The sequence below is a fragment of the Neoarius graeffei genome, chromosome 21 (assembly GCF_027579695.1).
Source record: "Neoarius graeffei isolate fNeoGra1 chromosome 21, fNeoGra1.pri, whole genome shotgun sequence".
NCBI lineage: Eukaryota > Metazoa > Chordata > Actinopteri > Siluriformes > Ariidae > Neoarius > Neoarius graeffei.
In genome coordinates this window covers 45506493-45525284 of record NC_083589.1, presented here as the reverse complement: position 1 = coordinate 45525284, position 18792 = coordinate 45506493, and the positions used below count along the sequence as shown (strand labels likewise).

The 18792-nt window shown below is 42.5% G+C and overlaps 2 protein-coding genes across 5 annotated transcripts in view; one reads left to right on the top strand and one right to left on the bottom strand.

Moving 5' to 3' along the window:
* Positions 1-7256, top strand: part of atxn10 (ataxin 10) — a 39151-nt gene extending 31895 nt beyond the window's left edge. For both annotated transcript variants that reach the window (XM_060903221.1, XM_060903222.1), the window contains one exon: positions 4823-7256. In XM_060903221.1, the coding sequence (XP_060759204.1) occupies positions 4823-5022 (200 nt within the window). In that variant the 3' untranslated portion in view covers positions 5023-7256. The remainder of the gene's footprint in view (positions 1-4822) is intronic.
* wnt7ba (wingless-type MMTV integration site family, member 7Ba) lies at positions 6405-17366 on the bottom strand. 3 transcript variants are annotated; one of them, XM_060903223.1, is made up of 5 exons: positions 16972-17366; positions 15831-16338; positions 13347-13573; positions 10344-10615; positions 6405-8419 (listed from the first exon to the last, which is right to left on the bottom strand). In XM_060903223.1, exons 2-5 carry the CDS (start codon positions 15911-15913, stop codon positions 7940-7942), a joined length of 1062 nt encoding a protein of 353 aa, XP_060759206.1. In that variant the 5' UTR covers positions 15914-16338; positions 16972-17366; the 3' UTR covers positions 6405-7939. The 3 variants fall into 3 exon arrangements, with proteins under 3 accessions (XP_060759206.1, XP_060759207.1, XP_060759209.1); XM_060903224.1 differs by having other exon boundaries at positions 13383-13573; XM_060903226.1 differs by lacking the exons at positions 15831-16338; positions 16972-17366 and adding an exon at positions 14164-14675.
* Positions 17367-18792: the final 1426 nt, after the last annotated feature.

Below are 18792 nucleotides of genomic sequence, written 5' to 3'. Positions count from 1 at the left end.
TGATTGTACAGTATACAGCTTTAATTTATTTTGGGTTTTCTGAAGTCATCACAGAGTCAAAATTATACATATAGGGCCAAAAAGTTGCATATGTCTACTTAGATTGTTTATTCATTGGTTGCTGAAAGTTACAAAGTGTCTTAAGTTGCCAAGGTTTCTTAACTTAAGGCCTCTGCATGCTCTTGTGACAAGGCTTTCGCAGATAGCTTTTCGCAGACAGTTGTAATTTATCGTTGAGCGGGGAGTAATAGGCGTGCGCGATGTTATTCACCGGCACAACGCAAGGGGGCGCGAAGTCGCTAAGAGTAATTGGTGGGTGTGGTTAGTGGAGTGTTTATCCTTCGGTTACTTATAATGACTAGAACTTTTTTTTTTATAATGACTAGAACTGGAGTCGTATAGATGTACGTACTTCCTCACTTCCTCAATCAACCGCTCTTCATGCTGCTCCATCTTCGCTCGTGTTTTTAAAAATGCCAGTCGTGAAAACAAAACAAACCGGGAAAGTAGGGAAGCGGAAGTGTGTGTACAGCGGATGTAGAATGGACCAATCAGAGCCCTCTTGTCTGCGACGCTGTCTGCGAGGCTTCTGTGTAGGGGTGTGCAAAAATATCGATGCGGCGATATATCGCGATACTTTGTCTTCCAATTCAATATCGATACTCAAAATTTGAATATCGATATTTTTTCAAATAATAAATCATGTTTCAGACGGGTTGTAAATCCAGTACGACTTCCGCACCTCCGCTCCACGAGGTGTCGCTGTGCCGCTCCCTCACTGCAAGGCACTCTTCATCTCTTTTTTCCCCGGCGGTTGCAGTGAGGAAAAAAAACAAGCAAGCATGGCTGTTAACGTAAACCTAGAGACGCCGCTGAACTTTAAGGCAGATGTTTGGAGGCACTTTAGATTCCAAAGGAAAGGAGAAAAAAAAACAGTGAGCCGGACAAAGAGTACGCACTCTGCAAAACCTGTTTCGCTCCAATTAGATATTCAGGTAACACAACAAACTTGCGAACTTACTTAGCACGACACCACCCCGACATATTAGCTCAGCCGGAGCCGCTGAAACCCGACCCGAAGCAAACTACACTGGACAGCGCCAAAGTCCTCCCGTCTACTTCAGTGATGTGTGACTTACTGTAACTGTGAACTTAATTTTGTCATTTAAGACCAAAGGCAAGAAGCTGCACTTTATTTTGCATTTTCAATTTTAGTGTGTGAGACACTGCATTTTATTTTGAGTATTTACTCTAAGTTCAGAAGAAACATGATTCACTGAGGTTTCAGTTCAGTTTCAGTGTGTGGACACTGACCCACACTGCACTTTGTTTCATAATTGTGCTCAGGGAGACTAAGATGCCCACTGCACTTTTCAATGTGTTCCAGACAGTGTGTTGTTCCTGCAAAATAAGCACAAGTTAAATGTGCTCAGGTATATGTTCTCAAGTTTACAAAGAACAAATTGATATTAGTGTTAGCACTGAAATGTATGTGCAGTCTGCAGTGCAAGTTTTAAGTTTTCATAAAACAATTTGATTCTGCTTGTTAAGCAGCACTGATGTGTCCATGCTTACAGAAAAGTTGATAATACTAGCACAGAAATGGGAATTTTCTGTATGTTGTAGTGAAGCAACTCTTGGTTTTGCCAGCAGTGGAATAGAGACAAATACATGTCTGGCAAGAGTGTGTAGTTATGTATGTGAAATGTAATTTTACAGTGGTCAATAAATTCTGATTTTCTTCAGTGACCCAGATATCGTGATGTGGTTGAAATTTCTTGCAATATATCGATTATCGCAGAATCGCTGTACCGTGATGATATCGTTATCGTGGGCAAAATATCGCCATAGTATCGTATCGTGAGGTATCTGGTGATACCCAGCCCTACTTCTGCGGTGGTCACAATTTTTGGGAGGTGCGCGCAGAGCGTCTGCGAAGGTGGGGGGGCTACACAGACGCTATCTGCGACACCGTCTGCGAGGACTGCGTTGTCAGCATAAATTAATCTTTACTGTGAGTAATCATGATTGACTACAACTGGTAGCGTCACTGTGCCAACATAGGGCTTTTTTTTGACAGGACTCATTAGCTTGACCAACACACAGTACACTGGGAAAGTCCAAGGAGCTTAATGCAGATCTGAGAAAGATCATAGGTTCGCACTCCGCAGTGTCTCTTGGAGCCATTTCTAAACAACTGCAGATTCCAAGCTCATCAGTTCAGACAACTGTATGTAAGTTCTTGGGAGGTGTAGCCACTTTAGAAGACCCAAACTGTCACCCTTAGCTGAGAGGAAATTCGTTCAGATGGTCAGGAACAACCCAGGAACCACCAAGGCACAGGCCTGCCATGAACTACAGTAGAAGCTGCTGGAACACCAGGGTTACGGTCAACAGTCAAGCGAGTTGTACATCAACATGGACTAAGAGACTGCTGTCCCAAAAACAAGCCCCTGCTCTAAAATTGAGACGACTGAAGTTTGCAGGTGCCTACATGGACAAAGAAAAAGCCATCTGGAGAAAAGTTTTATGGTCAGATGAGGCAAGATTGAGTTCTTTGGCCACAATGACCTGTTAAACATGGTGGTGTTAGTATCATGTTGTGGGACTGTTTTCCTGCCAGTGGAACTGGTACATTGCACAAACTGGATGGAATCATGAAGAAAGGACTACATCAGAATTCTTCAGCATAATCTCAGACCTTCGGAAACTTGGATATAGTTGGGTGCTTGAACAGGACAGTGTGACCCCAAATACACCTCAAAGCCAACATTAAGCTTTAAACAAGTCCTGACTTCAACCCTATCGAAAATATGTGGACTGTGCTTAAACGTCGGTTCCATGCCAGGAAATGCACAAATTTAATTGAACTCTACCAAGAAGAGTGGTCAAATATCAATCCAAAATTCTGTCAGAAGCTTCCTAATGGTGTCTGGTCAAGGCAAAACTTGCTAAGGGACATTTAACCAGATATTAGGTATGCTATATGTGTAACTTTGGCCCTGTGTTGATTTCAGAAAATCTAAAATAAATTAAAACTTGTACACCAAATAGTTTTTTCTCTTAAAATATCTGTTGTACAATTATTCTGCTACAGAAAAATAATTAGCAACACATCATTTAAGTCCTGTAAGTTGCGAGGGTTCAGGGTGTTCAGGGTTCAGATATGTTTGGTCATGTCAACACCTTGAACTTTTGTCGTTTTCCTCAAACTGTTCCTTCACAAGTTTTTCCAGTGTTGCAGGAAGCATTATTCTGCTGAAAGAGTCCACTTCCTTTAGGGAATACCGTTGTGATGAAGGAGTGTACTTCTTGCCAAAAAAGCAGTGTGTTGCATGCAATGTATGAACACCTTGAATGTTTCCAAATGACACATTACTTAGGCTAAGGGTGCAGACAGAGCTATCTTCATGGAGCAGTGTACAGTAACCTACAGTGCTATGCTGTCGTTTTGTCTCATCTCATTATCTCTAGCCGCTTTATCCTGTTCTACAGGGTCACAGGCAAGCTGGAGCCTATCCCAGCTGACTACGGGCGAAAGGCGGGGTACACCCTGGACAAGTCGCCAGGTCATCACAGGGCTGACACATAGACACAGACAACCATTCACACTCACACCTACGGTCAATTTAGAGTCACCAGTTAATCTAACCTGCATGTCTTTGGACTGTGGGGGAAACCGGAGCACCCAGAGGAAACCCACGCAGACACGGGGAGAACATGCAAACTCCGCACAGAAAGGCCCTCGCCAGCCATGGGGCTCGAACCCGGACCTTCTTGCTGTGAGGCGACAGCGCTAACCACTACACCACCGTGCCGCCCCGCTGTCGTTTTGTTTTGATAATAAAAGCTGAGAAACTGTGGTTAAGGCAGCAACAGCAGCAACTATACATGTAAAGATAATGGTTATATTGCCAAGTGTTTTCATCTTAATGTCTCGGGTAGCTGAAATATTTACCTTAATGTATTGCTTATGTGAACATGCTAATGTTTTATTCACAGCTTGACAGTCTGCTTAATATTTTTAATATAAATGGTACTTAAAAGCAATTTAATTCTTAGCTAGGTGTAAATACTTGATACACACCAGAAACCTATGTATTTGTGCAATTTCTGTATAATACATTAGTCCTTCTGTAAGGAGGATTTTTTTTTTTATGTCCTCAAAACCTTTCTCTGATGTTTCACTGTAGGTCTAAAATAACCAAAGTTAACATAAAACATTTTGGGTCATGGGCGGCACGGTGGTGTAGTGGTTAGCGCTGTCGCCTCACAGCAAGAAGGTCCTGGGTTCGAGCCCCGGGGCCGGCGAGGGCCTTTCTGTGTGGAGTTTGCATGTTGTCCCCGTGTCCGCGTGGGTTTCCTCCGGGTGCTCCGGTTTCCCCCACAGTCCAAAGACATGCAGGTTAGGTTAACTGGTGACTCTAAAATTGACCGTAGGTGTGAATGTGAGTGTGAATGGTTGTCTGTGTCTATGTGTCAGCCCTGTGATGACCTGGCGACTTGTCCAGGGTGTACCCCGCCTTTCGCCCATAGTCAGCTGGGATAGGCTCCAGCTTGCCTGCGACCCTGTAGAAGGATAAAGCGGCTAGAGATAATGAGATGAGATGAGATTTTGGGTTATATTGAGGAAAATACAGTAACTGTAGAATGTACAATAAAACGGAAAAATAAGATTAATCAGAAATGTATAATATTCTTCACTTAAAAGTAGTTTTATCACCCATTCAACATGCATACCATAGCAAGTTTGTTTGTTTTTAAATGAATGACTGAAATGTATGATGTTTGTCCACGTACTTCTCCTTAACCATTGCTCCAGTCATAAGCCAGTGGGCTGTTTTTGCCATCCGTAACATTCTGGAGCACAATGTGGAGAACCAGAAGCTGGTGCAGAGCATGAGGAGGCAGGGGGTGGCGGATGACTCCATACTTAGAGAGTTGGGCTTCTGTGTGCAAGAGAGAGATGGCAGCCTGCTCCTCAGACCTCTCAAAAAGGAGAAAGAGCAAAGAGAGCACTAAACCTGGAGCCCTCATCTCATCCCATCCACTCCTCTGCACTCCACATCACATTCTGGAGACAGCTTAAGACACCCACAGAGGCTGTTGTGCACAGAGAAAACACAGTGGGCATTTTAATATCCAATCAGTATTGAGAACACAAGGGGGCAGGGAAGCAGAGGGAGGGGGCTACTTTGCTTTGTACTCTTTACATAAAAGGAACACCAAGGAGCTTTTCTGCAGGGACTCATGCTGATGCCTGTGATGCATTTAGTGGCCTTTGATTCCAGCTCCCAGTGAATAGGATTCAAATCCTGTGAAACAAGGAGACCCATGTCTTCCTGGCTTTTCAGCCACTAAAGAAACTCTAGTGACCAGTGGGGAATAGAGGTTAATCTCTAATCCAGTGAGTTTTATGAAGACCTGAGGCCCCCTTGATCTGTTCACAGGGTTTCCTCTCAATAGCCGTGGGACTTGGGTCCCTACTTTGTTGTTGTTTTGTGTTGTTTTTTTGGCTATGTTTTCTGCTTTGGGAATGTCACCGTCCTTGTAATGGTTTTCTCTTTAACAGTTAAATGAATACTCACTTATCTGGCTGTGTAGAGTTTATTGCAGATGAATGGGCTTTCACTCCAGTTGTGGTTTAAAAGAATCTGTTTTCACACAAAAGGCCTGTTCCTCCTCTAGCGGTACTTACATCTACACTGAGAGGTCATGACTTATCAGCTATCTGATCATCTTCCTTTCTCTGTTAGCTCGTCATGCCCTCACAAGCCAGTCTGTTTTGGTCCAAGCATACTGGACTAAGGTCAGTCAGGCCAGAAGTATTGTCTTGCAGGATGGCATGACACCTTGTCTTCCGCTTACTCTGACAGAATGAGCTGAGTGTTCCTGACACCTGCATAATACCCGATTGCAGAGGCCTCTCCTCTCCCCACACCGCCCTGTTTGCTCTGCCTCATATTTTTTAATGACAAAATGTTTGTGTGAAACAATTGAGGTTGACTTTTGTCCCAATCCAGGCTATAGTGTTTGGAGCTTATGCAGTTCCGGTAGCCAGTAGTTCAGACGGCTAACAAAACACGACTGCTTTACTTCTGCTCCGCTGGCTGCCTGTAATGCTTTTCACACAGGAAAAGAGCGCTGAGCGAGGGAATGAGGCAGCATGGACGGCTTTTCAAATGCTTGCTGGGCAGGACTGGACACAGGAGGCTCATGCCTCGCCAGCAACAATCTCAGATCACTCAGCTGCTCTCAATTTGGAAAATGCTGCATGAACTTAAGTTGATCTGATTTAATGTTTTTAATATTTAAAAAAGGGATTTCTGGTTTTATTTTCAGCCACGCGGTGATGGTCATGAACACCAATGTTCACTGAAATGAATTCATTTATTAACTTAATAATGTTGCTGTGATACTACACATAAAACCAGACTACAAAAGGGTGAGATGGGTTTAAGTTCAAAGTCAGTTAAGAAAATTGGGCTAGTGTGGGGGGAAAAAAATTAAAGTGTGTACATAATTAATTTGGGACAAAATTCAGCATAATTAATGGTTCAAATCATAAACAATGATAATATATAATAAGGAAAATAATAAAAATTACTCTTTTTCTGAATATACATGACATAAAGTGCCAGGTTTTCTGTGTAAAAAAATATACTTTTTCAAATTTGCCAGCCCTAAACCTTGCATAAACAATTTTGAATAAAAGAATGTTGCTACCCATGAATCTTTTCAGCCCCCAGCTGTATGGTTAGGCAAATTCCATTGGCTCAGGCAGAGTATGGGGGGGGGTTGTGCAAGCTGGGCCAGTGATGTGGAATCCCATGTCTCTGGCATTTGTGAGAATATTCTGTGCATACTTTGGTCACCCGATTTCATTTCCATGAAGTATTTTACCAGCTCTCTTGCATTCCCATACTTTTGTGCATGCACAAAAGGCACATTTACACACTGAGATGAACAGAGAATGCATGTCTCATTGCCATATTGTGGTGGTTTGATTCAGTATATCGTGGGGTTTTTTTCGGCATTAACCATTCTCACAAAAGTATGCGATTTTTTTTTCTTTGAGGCCCACAACAAAACAAAAAAAAAAACAGAACATCACACATCCCACCACAGCAATCAGCAACACATTCAGTGACTCCATGACATCTTGTCCAGTTGGCTGTGGACTTAGCTGGCCTGTTTTCTATCAGTGAGCAGCAAAGAAAAGCAGGGAAAATAAATACTTGTTTGCCAACTTTGAATCTGACACCTGGTTTCTTTGTGTTCTTATTATTACACAATTGTACTGAAATATTTTGAGCTATGGAAATAGAACAACAACATATCAGTAGCAACAATTTTTCAAAGTTATAAAAGAAACATCTGCCTTAACAAAGTCAGGACGAGAACTATGCAGTTTAGGGGTTTTCTCTCTCTCTCTCTCTCTCTCTCTCTCCAAAAGGGGATGAAGAGAAGGTCAGTCTTTTTCAGTGTTCAAACAGATACAGTGTGACTGAACATTTGAAATAATCCAGCATGTTATGTTGAGGAAAACATCAGTCTTTTCTCCTTTCCATCCACAGATGTTGTCTTGATCACCAGCTCCAGTCTTTAGAATTAGTTCTTGTCCTTTTATCAGCTTATTTGTCTGACATAATCTTGCAAAAACAGCCACTATCAGATCCTCAGAAAATTCTTCCAATGGCCTCAGACACTCTGAGCTATGAAATCCTTTCACTCTGTGTGGTCCCACATATAGCACAAACTCATACGATGTGTCAGACCGTAGACAGTGCACTTTTTTCCAAAAGACTCATCCTCTTTTAATTTTGTCCCATTCCCCTGCAATAAGTACCTGATGTGCAAAACAAAGCCATAACAAACTGAGCTTCTTCTCACTTCCACTTCATGCTTCTGTGCCCCTCTACCCATATTTTGCTTGTTCTCATTTGCAAGTGAACACCTCTGTTTTTTCACTACAGGTGTTGCACTTGACAAAGCAGCACCACTGGAACTTGCAGTTACACTGCCACACTCGTGTATACTGGTGTGTGTCGTGACCACGACCACAGCACATGAGGCTGCAGCCATCCAGGTGGGGTGAGGTGTGGTTGCAGAGGCGGCCCCTGGTCCCTGTACTGCCTGTCAACGCGTCTTCCTCGCAGTAGTTGGGAGAGCGTTCCAGATACACCAGATCTGTGTCAGTGGGCTTGATGTAGCCATGTGACTGCTTCAGACGCAGGAAGGAGGGCTGGCGCAGGCGTGTGGCTCGCACTGCCTCCACCTGTACAGCAGCACCATACCGCTCTTTCAGCACATAGCCAATTTCACGGAACTTAGGTAATGTTGTCCAGCATGTCTTTGTGGTACAGGAACCCGAGACGCCATGGCACTTGCACTCCAGCTTCATCCTCTCTTCCAGAATCTGAGAGAGCAGGGACACAATGTATCATTGTAAGGCAAGTCCAGACCAGATGGATGAGTTATGAATGCCCAAGTATATCAGACCCATTTCAATCTATTAGCTAGTTATTACACTTTTCAGCAGTTCTCAGGGCAGGAAAAATATCAGAATGTGCTAGATTCTTGCCTTAAAATACTAACTACAGAATGCTACAGGAAAAGCCCTTTTCTTGCATCAAATGGAAATTCACAAAAGTCACTATTTCTGTGTTATAAAAATGTTACCTGAATAGCTAGTATAATTTTGCACATTTTAAATCCAGGTGATATACGGATTTTATGATCAGTTCAGCTGATTTTATGATAAACTCACCCACTTTTCAACTTAAAGTCTAAAAAAAAAAAAGGTTGTTTTTAAAGTGTATGTAGCATTTAGATTTAAACAAAAAAAACCCCTGTTGTATAGATTAATAGTATTATTATTAATCTCATAGAACTTGACTTGAAACTAAAATTGCATCAGATTTGACATTTGTGGTATTAGTGAATTCATGCAGCTAAACGATGAAGGAAATGCTTGACATTCTGCTTTGACTCGTTGCGGCAAACCAAACCAAACCCTATTATTCAATAAATTCTGCGCAATGCCCCAATAAGTATTGCCAGCTATATGTCAGATCTAGGAGGAAAAATTTGTTTTTTGCCAAAACATACCTTGTAATTTTCCCTACCTTCTAAAAGCCACATCAGAAGGCAAGAAAAATGTCCACGAATCTTAAGTAACCATTTGTTTATACAGTTACGTTTGAGTTAAATGTGGATCTGTTGGGGTTTTTTTTGTTGTTGTTGTTTTTTTAATATGTTACTGATACATTTTACAGACAGTTCACTTTAAACCATTTTATTTATGGCTGAGATTAGCTCTGAGTTAAAGGGGCTGGAGATGTTTCATCATTAGGACTAAAATAATGTTACCACAGTTTTCCTTTATTTAACTCAGTCTCTTGAATAGGAGTTTGAGCTTAAACTTCACTTGACATTCATTTAGAAAAATAATAAATTCAAAAATCAGCTGATAAGGCTTTTTGTCTTGTTTCCAAAGGCTTCATCATGGCATGCTGGTCAAGCTGAGCAGGAGCTGATTTGGCTGTGTATGAATAAAGAGTGAACGAAAGAGAGGAAGAGAAAGAGACTAGCAATAATATCCTGTATCCTGACTTAATGCTCTGTAATTCAATGAACGGACTGAGGGGCTGTGGCAGGACTCCAACTGGCAGCCACTGGTCGAGTTGGCCTTTGCATTCCTGTCACACACGAAGAAAGCCTCAACTCCATAACCACTCCATTAGGCACTGTAATTCTACTTATGGATAGGCTTTGTATGCCCAACAGCCCCCTTTTCTTGGCCTCTGAAGTGACAAATGAAACTGGGGAGCATGGCTCAGGTCAGGCTAGGCTAATCGGGAAGTGGAACATTTCCATAATGCATGCCAACTTGCCTTAATTATAAATTTGTACCTGGAGACACTGTACAGTGCTGCAGAAAATGAACACTGCAGAATATTTTGCAGAAAACATAACATGTATCAAGAAGTACAGACCTGTTCCTGTGAATTATATTTCGTGACGTGTTACTGTACATTTTGAAATAAGTCTCTTGGATTAGTCTTTGTTTTTTGTCCCAGGCAAGTTATAATTATTTCTCAATAAAATGAGCCTGTTCCCTTATTATAAAGTAGCAGCATCAGTGTGGGACGGTATATCATGCCCATACCTCTTTTGGCAAACAATGGAGGAGAAGATTAATTGATTTTCCTTGTCAGCCAGTTAGCTGGGAAGTTATATATTATTCCTAATGCCAAAAACAATGTATGTTCTAAATGAATACCATGTATGTGCTGTGTTTTAACTGACATTACCACTAAAATCAGCTTTCTGTCTATTACCTTTCTGCCTGCCTCGTTGTTGTGCAGGTTCATGAGCCTGCGGGCGTTTTTTTTAATCTCACGAGCGTCCACAAAGCGACGGGAGAACTCAACTCCGTACTTGACATCGGCAGAACATCCACCCCATTTCCAGCCCTCCTCTTGGTTCTGGTAGCCCTGTTTCTCCCTGTCACAGCCACAGTGGCTCAGGTTGCCCTGACTGCAGGCTGCTGTGACTGCATGGGCCACTCCAGCTGCGGTGATGGCGTAGGTGAACGCTGCTTCCTTGCTGCCTAGGGAGAGGAAAGAGACAGATGACTGTCATATTCTCATCTCATCTCATTATCTCTAGCTGCTTTATCCTGTTCTACAGGGTCGCAGGCAAGCTGGAGCCTATCCCAGCTGACTACGGGCGAAAGGCGGGGTACACCCTGGACAAGTCGCCAGGTCATCACAGGGCTGACACATAGACACAGACAACCATTCACACTCACATTCACACCTACGGTCAATTTAGAGTCACCAGTTAACCTAACCTGCATGTCTTTGGACTGTGGGGGAAACCGGAGCACCCGGAGGAAACCCACGCGGACACGGGGAGAACATGCAAACTCCACACAGAAAGGCCCTCGCCGGCCACGGGGCTTGAACCCGGACCTTCTTGCTGTGAGGCGACAGCGCTAACCACTACACCACCGTGCCGCCCTGTCATATTCTCTTAAAAGAATATTGCAGTGCAATGGGAAATGAGCTCGCACTTTATCAGCAGCTACATCAGTCTCTGTCATCACCTGAGATGAAAGTCATGTGCCACATTGAAACAGGTGACATATAAAACTGGAAAGGGTTGGGGGTTTTTTGTTTTTTGGTCTGACATCTTTGGACAAACTGAGTGTATTTACCACTCTTTATAAAATATGATCTTGCAGTAAAACAATCAAGGCAAGGTTAGACTCTAAAGTATATTTAAATCTGTATAAATGTTTTTAATAGAGATTTTTAAATTTTTTAATAGAGATGTCAAAGTTTATTACTGGCAGGAAAATTTTGGTTAAGAAAAGATTTTTATTAATTTCCGCTGTTTTCAGAATTCAGCCACAGCAATATCTAAAGGGTTTTCCCAGACCGCCTCATGTATAGACAAATTAAAGAAAGGACTTTTGGTGGCAGCCAGTCATATATGCTATGTGATCTTAGTTCAGTCTGAGCACTCTGTTGAATGGTTTGTCTGCTTGCCATGTATTAAGCATTCACTATTTTTTCCACCAAGTGCACACATGAATGCTAATTAGCGTGTTGGAAATAGACATTCTGATGGAACACCGATTAAGTGTTCCAAGCATAAATCAGAAATCTGTCCAAAGTGTTTAGTACCTGATCTGAGGTGTGATCATTTTGAGTTGTGCTCAGTCAGTTACTTTGCATTTGCAGAGGGGCACAGGGAGATGAAGTGCCCCCTGCTGGTGGCCCATTAACCACATGGCCAGACCACCTGTAGATGGTCTGGAAGTTTCTGTTTTAAGTTGGTGAAAGGCATCTGGTCTGAGCAGGTACCTGTTAAACCCAAAGATATACATTGTGCTGGATGGTGTGTCATTACAAACTGTAAACAGTTCATTCATTCCTCTATTCGTCTCCATTTACTACTTTATCACAGAGGTGGTGGGGAACACTAGGCATGGAGCAGGAATACACCCTGTATGTGACACCAGTGGGTGTAAAAAATTGCATAGTAATTCATTACAGTTTTACTGGTGAATAAATTAATCTTTTGGGTGTTATCCAGACAGCTTGACCTACTGCATGTTCAGGTAAAATGCCTACACAGTAAATCACTGTCTAAAACTCATACATCTCGACTGCTATGCCATGCACTAACCATTGCGAACTACGATCATATGTATGGAGATCCGTGTAATTACTTTAGGCTGGCGTAGCTGTCTTCTCAATTTAGAAAATATTTACACAAACTCACTGAAGACTCATTGAATATTAAATAGTTTCTGTTAACGCTCCAACTAAATGTAAAAGCTTACCACTAGGTCATCAAGCACCTCTGAGAGAAAAGAAAAAGTCATATATTTGATGTATGTCATCCCAGCGGTTAACATGGTGCTACTTCCACAAATGAATGTGGGTTGCTTTTGGTAAAAGCTAAATGAAAATTGTGGTATTAACAGATTTATCTGAGATGACAGTTCAAACCCCTATAAAGTCAATTATGCTTTCATTCTCAATGGTGGGCAGAGTATTTTAGGAAAATATGTTTTGGTCCAAAATCATGCAATCATAATGTTAGTCACCACAAACACAAAAGAGCATAATAGAGCAATGTGTTCAGATGGAGGAAAGCCTACCATGGAGAACACCACAGCAGAGAAACAGATACATTTAATTGAGCAAAAGAAATAAAAGCAGCCAGCTTCGAGTCAGTCGACACCCCACCCCACCCCACCCCCACCACCGAAAAAGTGATTGTTACCAGGGCCACTGGATTAGACACAGCTTCCAACCACACTTTGACCAAAACAAAACATTTTTAACTGAAAGGCCATTTATATGAGTATTCGACTTTTAAAATCCACATTACTCAGAAGTAAATTCGCAAAATGTGCACCCCAGCAAACATAGTCTACTTTTTGTGTTTGAGGTTTATTCAGAACAACTAGAGTTACAAGTGTGTGTGTGTGTGTGTGTGTGTGTGTGTGTGTGTGTGTGTGTGTGTAAAATGCTGAAACATATTACAGTAATTTCATTGCTGTTAGAGTAATGAAAATTGCTTTCAGTCAAAGCCCAAGTTTAGTCACCCACAACATTTCGGGAACAGACTACCCCCCTCCCTCCCTCCTCATCCCGATTCCCCAATTTTCATCTCATCTCTTGTTTTACACACTGCACTACCACAGTAAGAGTGCATTTGGCAGTTAAACTCAACCCTGCTTACAACAATAAATCTAGTGACACATGCAAACACACACATCGTTTGTGTCACTGAAAGCCAGCATGCCAGGCTGAACTACTGACCCACTCGCAGCTCTTGGCCAAAGACGGTCCTCTCACCGAGGGCGGAGCAGTTCCATCGACCATAGCGGAACTGGTACTGACACTCGTTGATGCCCATCTGAGCACCCTCACCGATAACAATAATGGCGTCCGGGCGGCTTTGACAGATGGCGCGCTGTCTGGGGGCCAGTCCGGGGATTTTGTTGCAGATAATATTGGCACCCAGAGCCACCACTGAAGATAGGGCCCTGTGTCGGAGAACAAAGCAGATCACACAATAAATCAAACATCTCTCAATAATAATCACAAGTATTCTCTCTCATACAGGCAAGGAACTATATTTAGAGGACAAAAATGCATACGATGTCCACACAAATTAACAAGCCAGTGACAAAGGCAGAAAAGGACAACAGAATATATGAGCCAATTAAAACATCTGCCCACACATCAAACATGGACTATTCTTGTAATTCAAGCTTACTTTAAGTGAATCTGGTTCTTGAAATAGTTCCCTCCAAAGCCCTCCAAACTCTTTCCCCAAATTTACACACTATATCAGTTAGCATACAAAACACCTCATATACAAGAAATCGCTGTTTCCAACATTTAAAATGTTCTCTTAAAAGGAGAGGTTAAAGTCACCAGTCCTTGCTATGCCCTTCTTTTATATGCACTTGTCAAACATCAGAGGATCTTATCTCCCCATACAGATCTGTGAAGGTTTAACAGTCAACAGTACAAACACATCAAGCTACATTTGCAAAACTACTTGTTGGGGCTACTTGTTTGTACTTCTCATAACTGAGGCTTTAACGCTAGCCCAGTGATTGAATCTCACCTCATACAAAAAGAAAGCCCAGCTGAGTCCATAGTGTATACCATCAGAGGTGTATGTACATAATACGATGTAAAGAGAATAATGTTATATCATTTAATAATGTGGTGCTCCAACCTTAACATAATAATGACCAGTTCTGAAACAGTATCCATGCACTCTCACTCTCATTTAAACCTCAAGTCTGTGGTCCAGTGGAAAGATTTAAATGTATGGCTTCTTAATTTCTCCATGGGCAGAGAGTATTAAAATGCTATGGCCAAAACATTAGCGATCAGAGCATAGTGTGGGTATACATTGCTTTCACTTGCTTTATGGAAACGGTTTGACAGATAATGTGATTATCTTTTGTGAAGTGCACTGGCTGTAAGCACTGGGCAGTGAGCAACGCTGGTTGTGCCATTAGGAAAATAGAACAGTGGCCACTAATTGCCAATTGGAAAAACAGAATTCTTTGGAGTTACTGTTTTCCAGTGTTGGGTGCACTGCTCCATCCACAGTTTAAATTTTGAAGATTCAACATCTCTATTTGCTTCTGAGCCAGTCCATAAAATATGGCGTAAAATGATTAGTTACTCTATTAATCATCATCATCATCATCATCATCATTGCTGCAGTAAACATGCTTTCCCACAGTTGAGTGCCAAGCTTTGCATTCCCCATGGATTTGGATGGATTTTACAAAGAAAAAAAAAAGCCAATTCAAGATAAGAGGAAAATATGAGCCATTTTATTCGGGTGGGTTTTTGGTTGGGGTTTTTTTTTTTTTTTTGATCATCCAAAAACACTTAGGCGAAAAAGTACCCAAATGAAATAAGTTTTGCCTTGATCATTATGACCGAAACTGCCCCAAAGAAGGTAAAGTGTACAATCTGCCTATACGTTACAATATATATGTTAAGAGAAAATGGCAAAGAGTAGCCATGCAGTATGGAATCATCCATCCATTATCCGTAACCGCTTATCCTGTGCAGGATCTCGGGCAAGCTATCCCAGCTGACTATGGGTGAGAGGCGGGGTACACCCTGGACAAGTCGCCGGGTCATCACAGGGCCGACATATAGAGACGAACAACCGTTCACACGGTCAATTTAGAGCCACCAATTAGTCTAACCTGCATGTCTTTGGGCAAAACCGGAGGAAACCCACGCAGACAAGATGCAAACTCTACACAGAAAGGCCCTCGTCGGCCACTGGGCTCGAACCCAAGACCTTCTTGCTATGAGGCAACAGTGTTAACCAGAACACCATTGTGCCACCAGGAAGGGAGATGCAAACTTTTTGGGGTTTCTGTACTAGTACTAGTACTAGTATACACTATTTGTTGATAATGACAGAACATCTGTGAACATCTTGTTGGTATAAAAATTGTACTAAGGGTATGCAAACTTTTGCACTCAGCTGTATTCCCAGTTTCAAATATTTTGTTCTTCTCTGTCTGGAGTAACTGGCGCACAGGTTCCAATGCCTGTGTTGGTGTTTTTTTTTCTTCATGCAGGTGCGTCCCATAATAAAGCTCCCAATAAAGCAAACCGAGAGCCGGTAAGAGCGCGTGCAAACACCTGTCGCCCACACATCCACGCGTCAAGCTACTCATCGCACTTAGCAGTAAAGCGGTCTACCGAGCCGCAGCGGTGGAGAAGAGATGGAGGCAGTGATGAGAAACCCACAGGTAGCTGCCGCTGCTGAGGATGAGGAAGAGCTGAGAGTAGGAGACCGACAGAAGAGCGGCGCGCGGCGAAAGCACGCGCATGGTGGTGGCATGGGACAGCAGGACGAGGCGCGTGCTTCGCTCGGGGGTCCTTCCCGGGTTTCCGGATCCTGCGGAAAGCCAAGAAGCGCTTCGGTGTTGCCGTTGTCGGTGGAGAGCAGTCCGTGGCGCTCCTGCATCTCCTGCCTATACGGTACGGACGCGGTGTGTGCTCGTGCCTCTGTACGTGCGCGTGCGTGTACCGTATGCGGGCTGTCCGCGCGTGCTTCAGCGCGAGTTACCGGGGATCTACAGATTGCAGACTGCAAATCACATCACACACGCACAACCCGGTCTTCTCTCATCGCTTCGCCATTGGCAGAGAAGGAGGTGGGGGACCCTTCCATCCGCCCACTTTTTGTGGTGCACAGGACAGCTGGGTGACTCTCCTCCTCCTCCTCCTCCTCTCTCTGCACTCTGATATAGATCTGTATGAAGGACAGTTTTCTTGGGTTAGTAGTTATCCTGATGAGTTGCTCTGGAGGGCAAATATCTCGTGATTTTGCATGCATTCTGCATACAGTACCGTTCAAAAGTTTGGGGTCACTTTGAAATGTCCTTATTTTTGAAAGGAAAGCACTGTTCTTTTCACTTTAAACTAATCAGAAATGCACTCTATACATTGCTAATAGAATGACTATTCTAGCTGCAAATGTCTGGTTTTTGGTGCAATATCTACATAGGTGTACCGTATAGAGGCCCATCTCCAGCAACTCTCACTCCAGTGTTCTAATGGTACAATGTGTTTGCTCATTGCCTCAGAAGGCTAATGGATGATTAGAAAACCCTTGTACAATCATGTTAGCACAGCTGAAAACAGTTGAGCTCTTTAGAGAAGCTATAAAACTGACCTTCCTTTGAGCAGATTGAGTTTCTGGAGCATCACATTTGTGGGGTCGATTAAATGCTCAAAATGGCCAGAAAAATGTCTTGACTATATTTTCTATTCATTTTACAACTTATGGTGGTAAATAAAAGTGTGACTTTTCATGGAAAACACAAAATTCTCTGGGTGACCCCAAACTTTTGAACGGTAGTGTATGCCTAGAAAGAAACATTACCTTTAAGCAGTAGGAATTCATTGTGTGGTGAAGAAATAATAGCCTACATGATAAATTATATTCAGTCTCAGCTGGTTGTCCTAAAGCTATGGTAATAATCACATGTAATGCATGCGTAATAGCATCTTAATAAGTGTGCATAAAGCTGTGCATACAAAGCTTTGATCTCAACTAAATATAATGCCTTTGTTTTGTTTTGTTTTTTAACTTTGCCCGATGTGTCTGTAATTTGTACTGAACTGGTTAACTGACTGGTAATGTCATGTGGATTCTGCACATAGGGCTATACACTGTTTTCTCTCTTTAATCCCCCATGCATTTTCTAAAAGCGGCACGGTGGTGGGCACGGTGGTGTAAGTGGTCAGCACGGTCGCCTCACAGCAAGAAGGTTCTGGGTTCGAGCCCAGGCCTTTCTGTGCGGAGTTTGCATGTTCTCCCCGTGTCTGCGTGGGTTTCCTCTGGGTGCTCCGGTTTCCCCCACAGTTCAAAGACATGCGGTTAGGTTGATATGGGATGGCCTTGGGCTGAGGTGCCCTTGAGCGAGGCACCTAACTCCCAACTGCTCCCCGGGCGCTGTTAACATGGCTGCCCACTGCTCTGGGTATGTGTGTGTGTTCATTGCTCACGTGTGTGTGCATGTGTGTGTTCACTGCTTCAGATGGGTTAAATGCAGAGAGGAATTTCACAAGTGTGTGATGAATAAAGTTGTGCTTTCTTTCTTTCTTTCTTTCTTTCTTTCTTACTAAGCAAATTATATTGAAATAAATCTGAAAAATAATAATCTGTTACAGTAATCTGGATAAGTTTGGGTAGATTTTAGTAAAAGAAAAATTATTGTATGGCACGATGGTATATAAGGAAAGCAGAGAAAGCAGCATCTTTCTTGGCATCATCACACAAAATTGTATAAAGAGCTTCTTTTTTTCCCCCTTATAATATTTCTCTGTCGCACTCTTGCCTCTGTATGTAAGACTGCTCTACCTGGTGGTATGACATGGTAGTTGCAATATCATTAATTTCCAGAGCTGAGATTTCTTTTTTTGCATGTTCTCCCTGTGTCTGCATGGGTTTCCCACATAGTCTAAAGACATGCAGTTAGGTTAAGTGTCTACTCTAAATTGTCCATAGGTGTGAATGGTCGTTTCCCAAGCCTGGAAACTGGAGGGTTGCGGCAGGAAGGGCATCTGGTGTAAAACTATGCTCCAATTAATATGATATGTGGATCAATAGGGTCCACATGGCAGCGACCCCACACATGTAAGTGGGATAAGCTGGAAGGAGTGAGTGAGCTTTCTCAGAGTAGGTATGAGTTTAAAAAAAAACTTTAAAAAACAGTTCTACTCAAGATTCATAATCCATACATGAGCAAACTTTTTACTTTAGCAATTATTGTGAGGTGAAGGTTGAAGAATCAAAGTTAAACGCATTTAACATGTCTTTTAAAGATGCTCTTTGTAAACACCAACTTGTTTGCTCTGAAACAAAGAGGCCAAGAGGGAATATCATAAAGCTTCAAAGAGTGGACACATTTATGAGGCTTTTTCAGTCTAACGCCGAGATCAAAGTGCACTCTGTAGTGGAGATCTCATGCATATCTTTAGGGGTTTCCAATACACCAATGTAAAGCAAAATGCTGCATCTAATGGACCACATTTGATTTTCCACTTCTGGTAAAGCAAATAGGTTGGGCTCTATGCGTCTTTGATCACACACACTCAGCCATTCTGAACTCATCAATGTCTTAATTATGTTAGAGAATCGACACTTTAAATCCTATTTGAGATCAGGCAACACTAGCACATAATATTCAGTGCTGGTGTT

Excerpts from the sequence above, each read along its gene's own strand:
- wnt7ba (XM_060903223.1), bottom strand. The coding sequence starts at position 15,913 with ATGCGCGTGCTTTCGCCGCGCGCCGCTCTTCTGTCGGTCTCCTACTCT. Across the intron at positions 13,574-15,830 it reads CTCAGCAGCGGCAGCTACCT|GGCCCTATCTTCAGTGGTGG; the intron begins GTGGGTTTCTCA and ends TCTCCGACACAG. Across the intron at positions 8,420-10,343 it reads ACAACGAGGCAGGCAGAAAG|ATTCTGGAAGAGAGGATGAA; the intron begins GTAATAGACAGA and ends CTGCTCTCTCAG.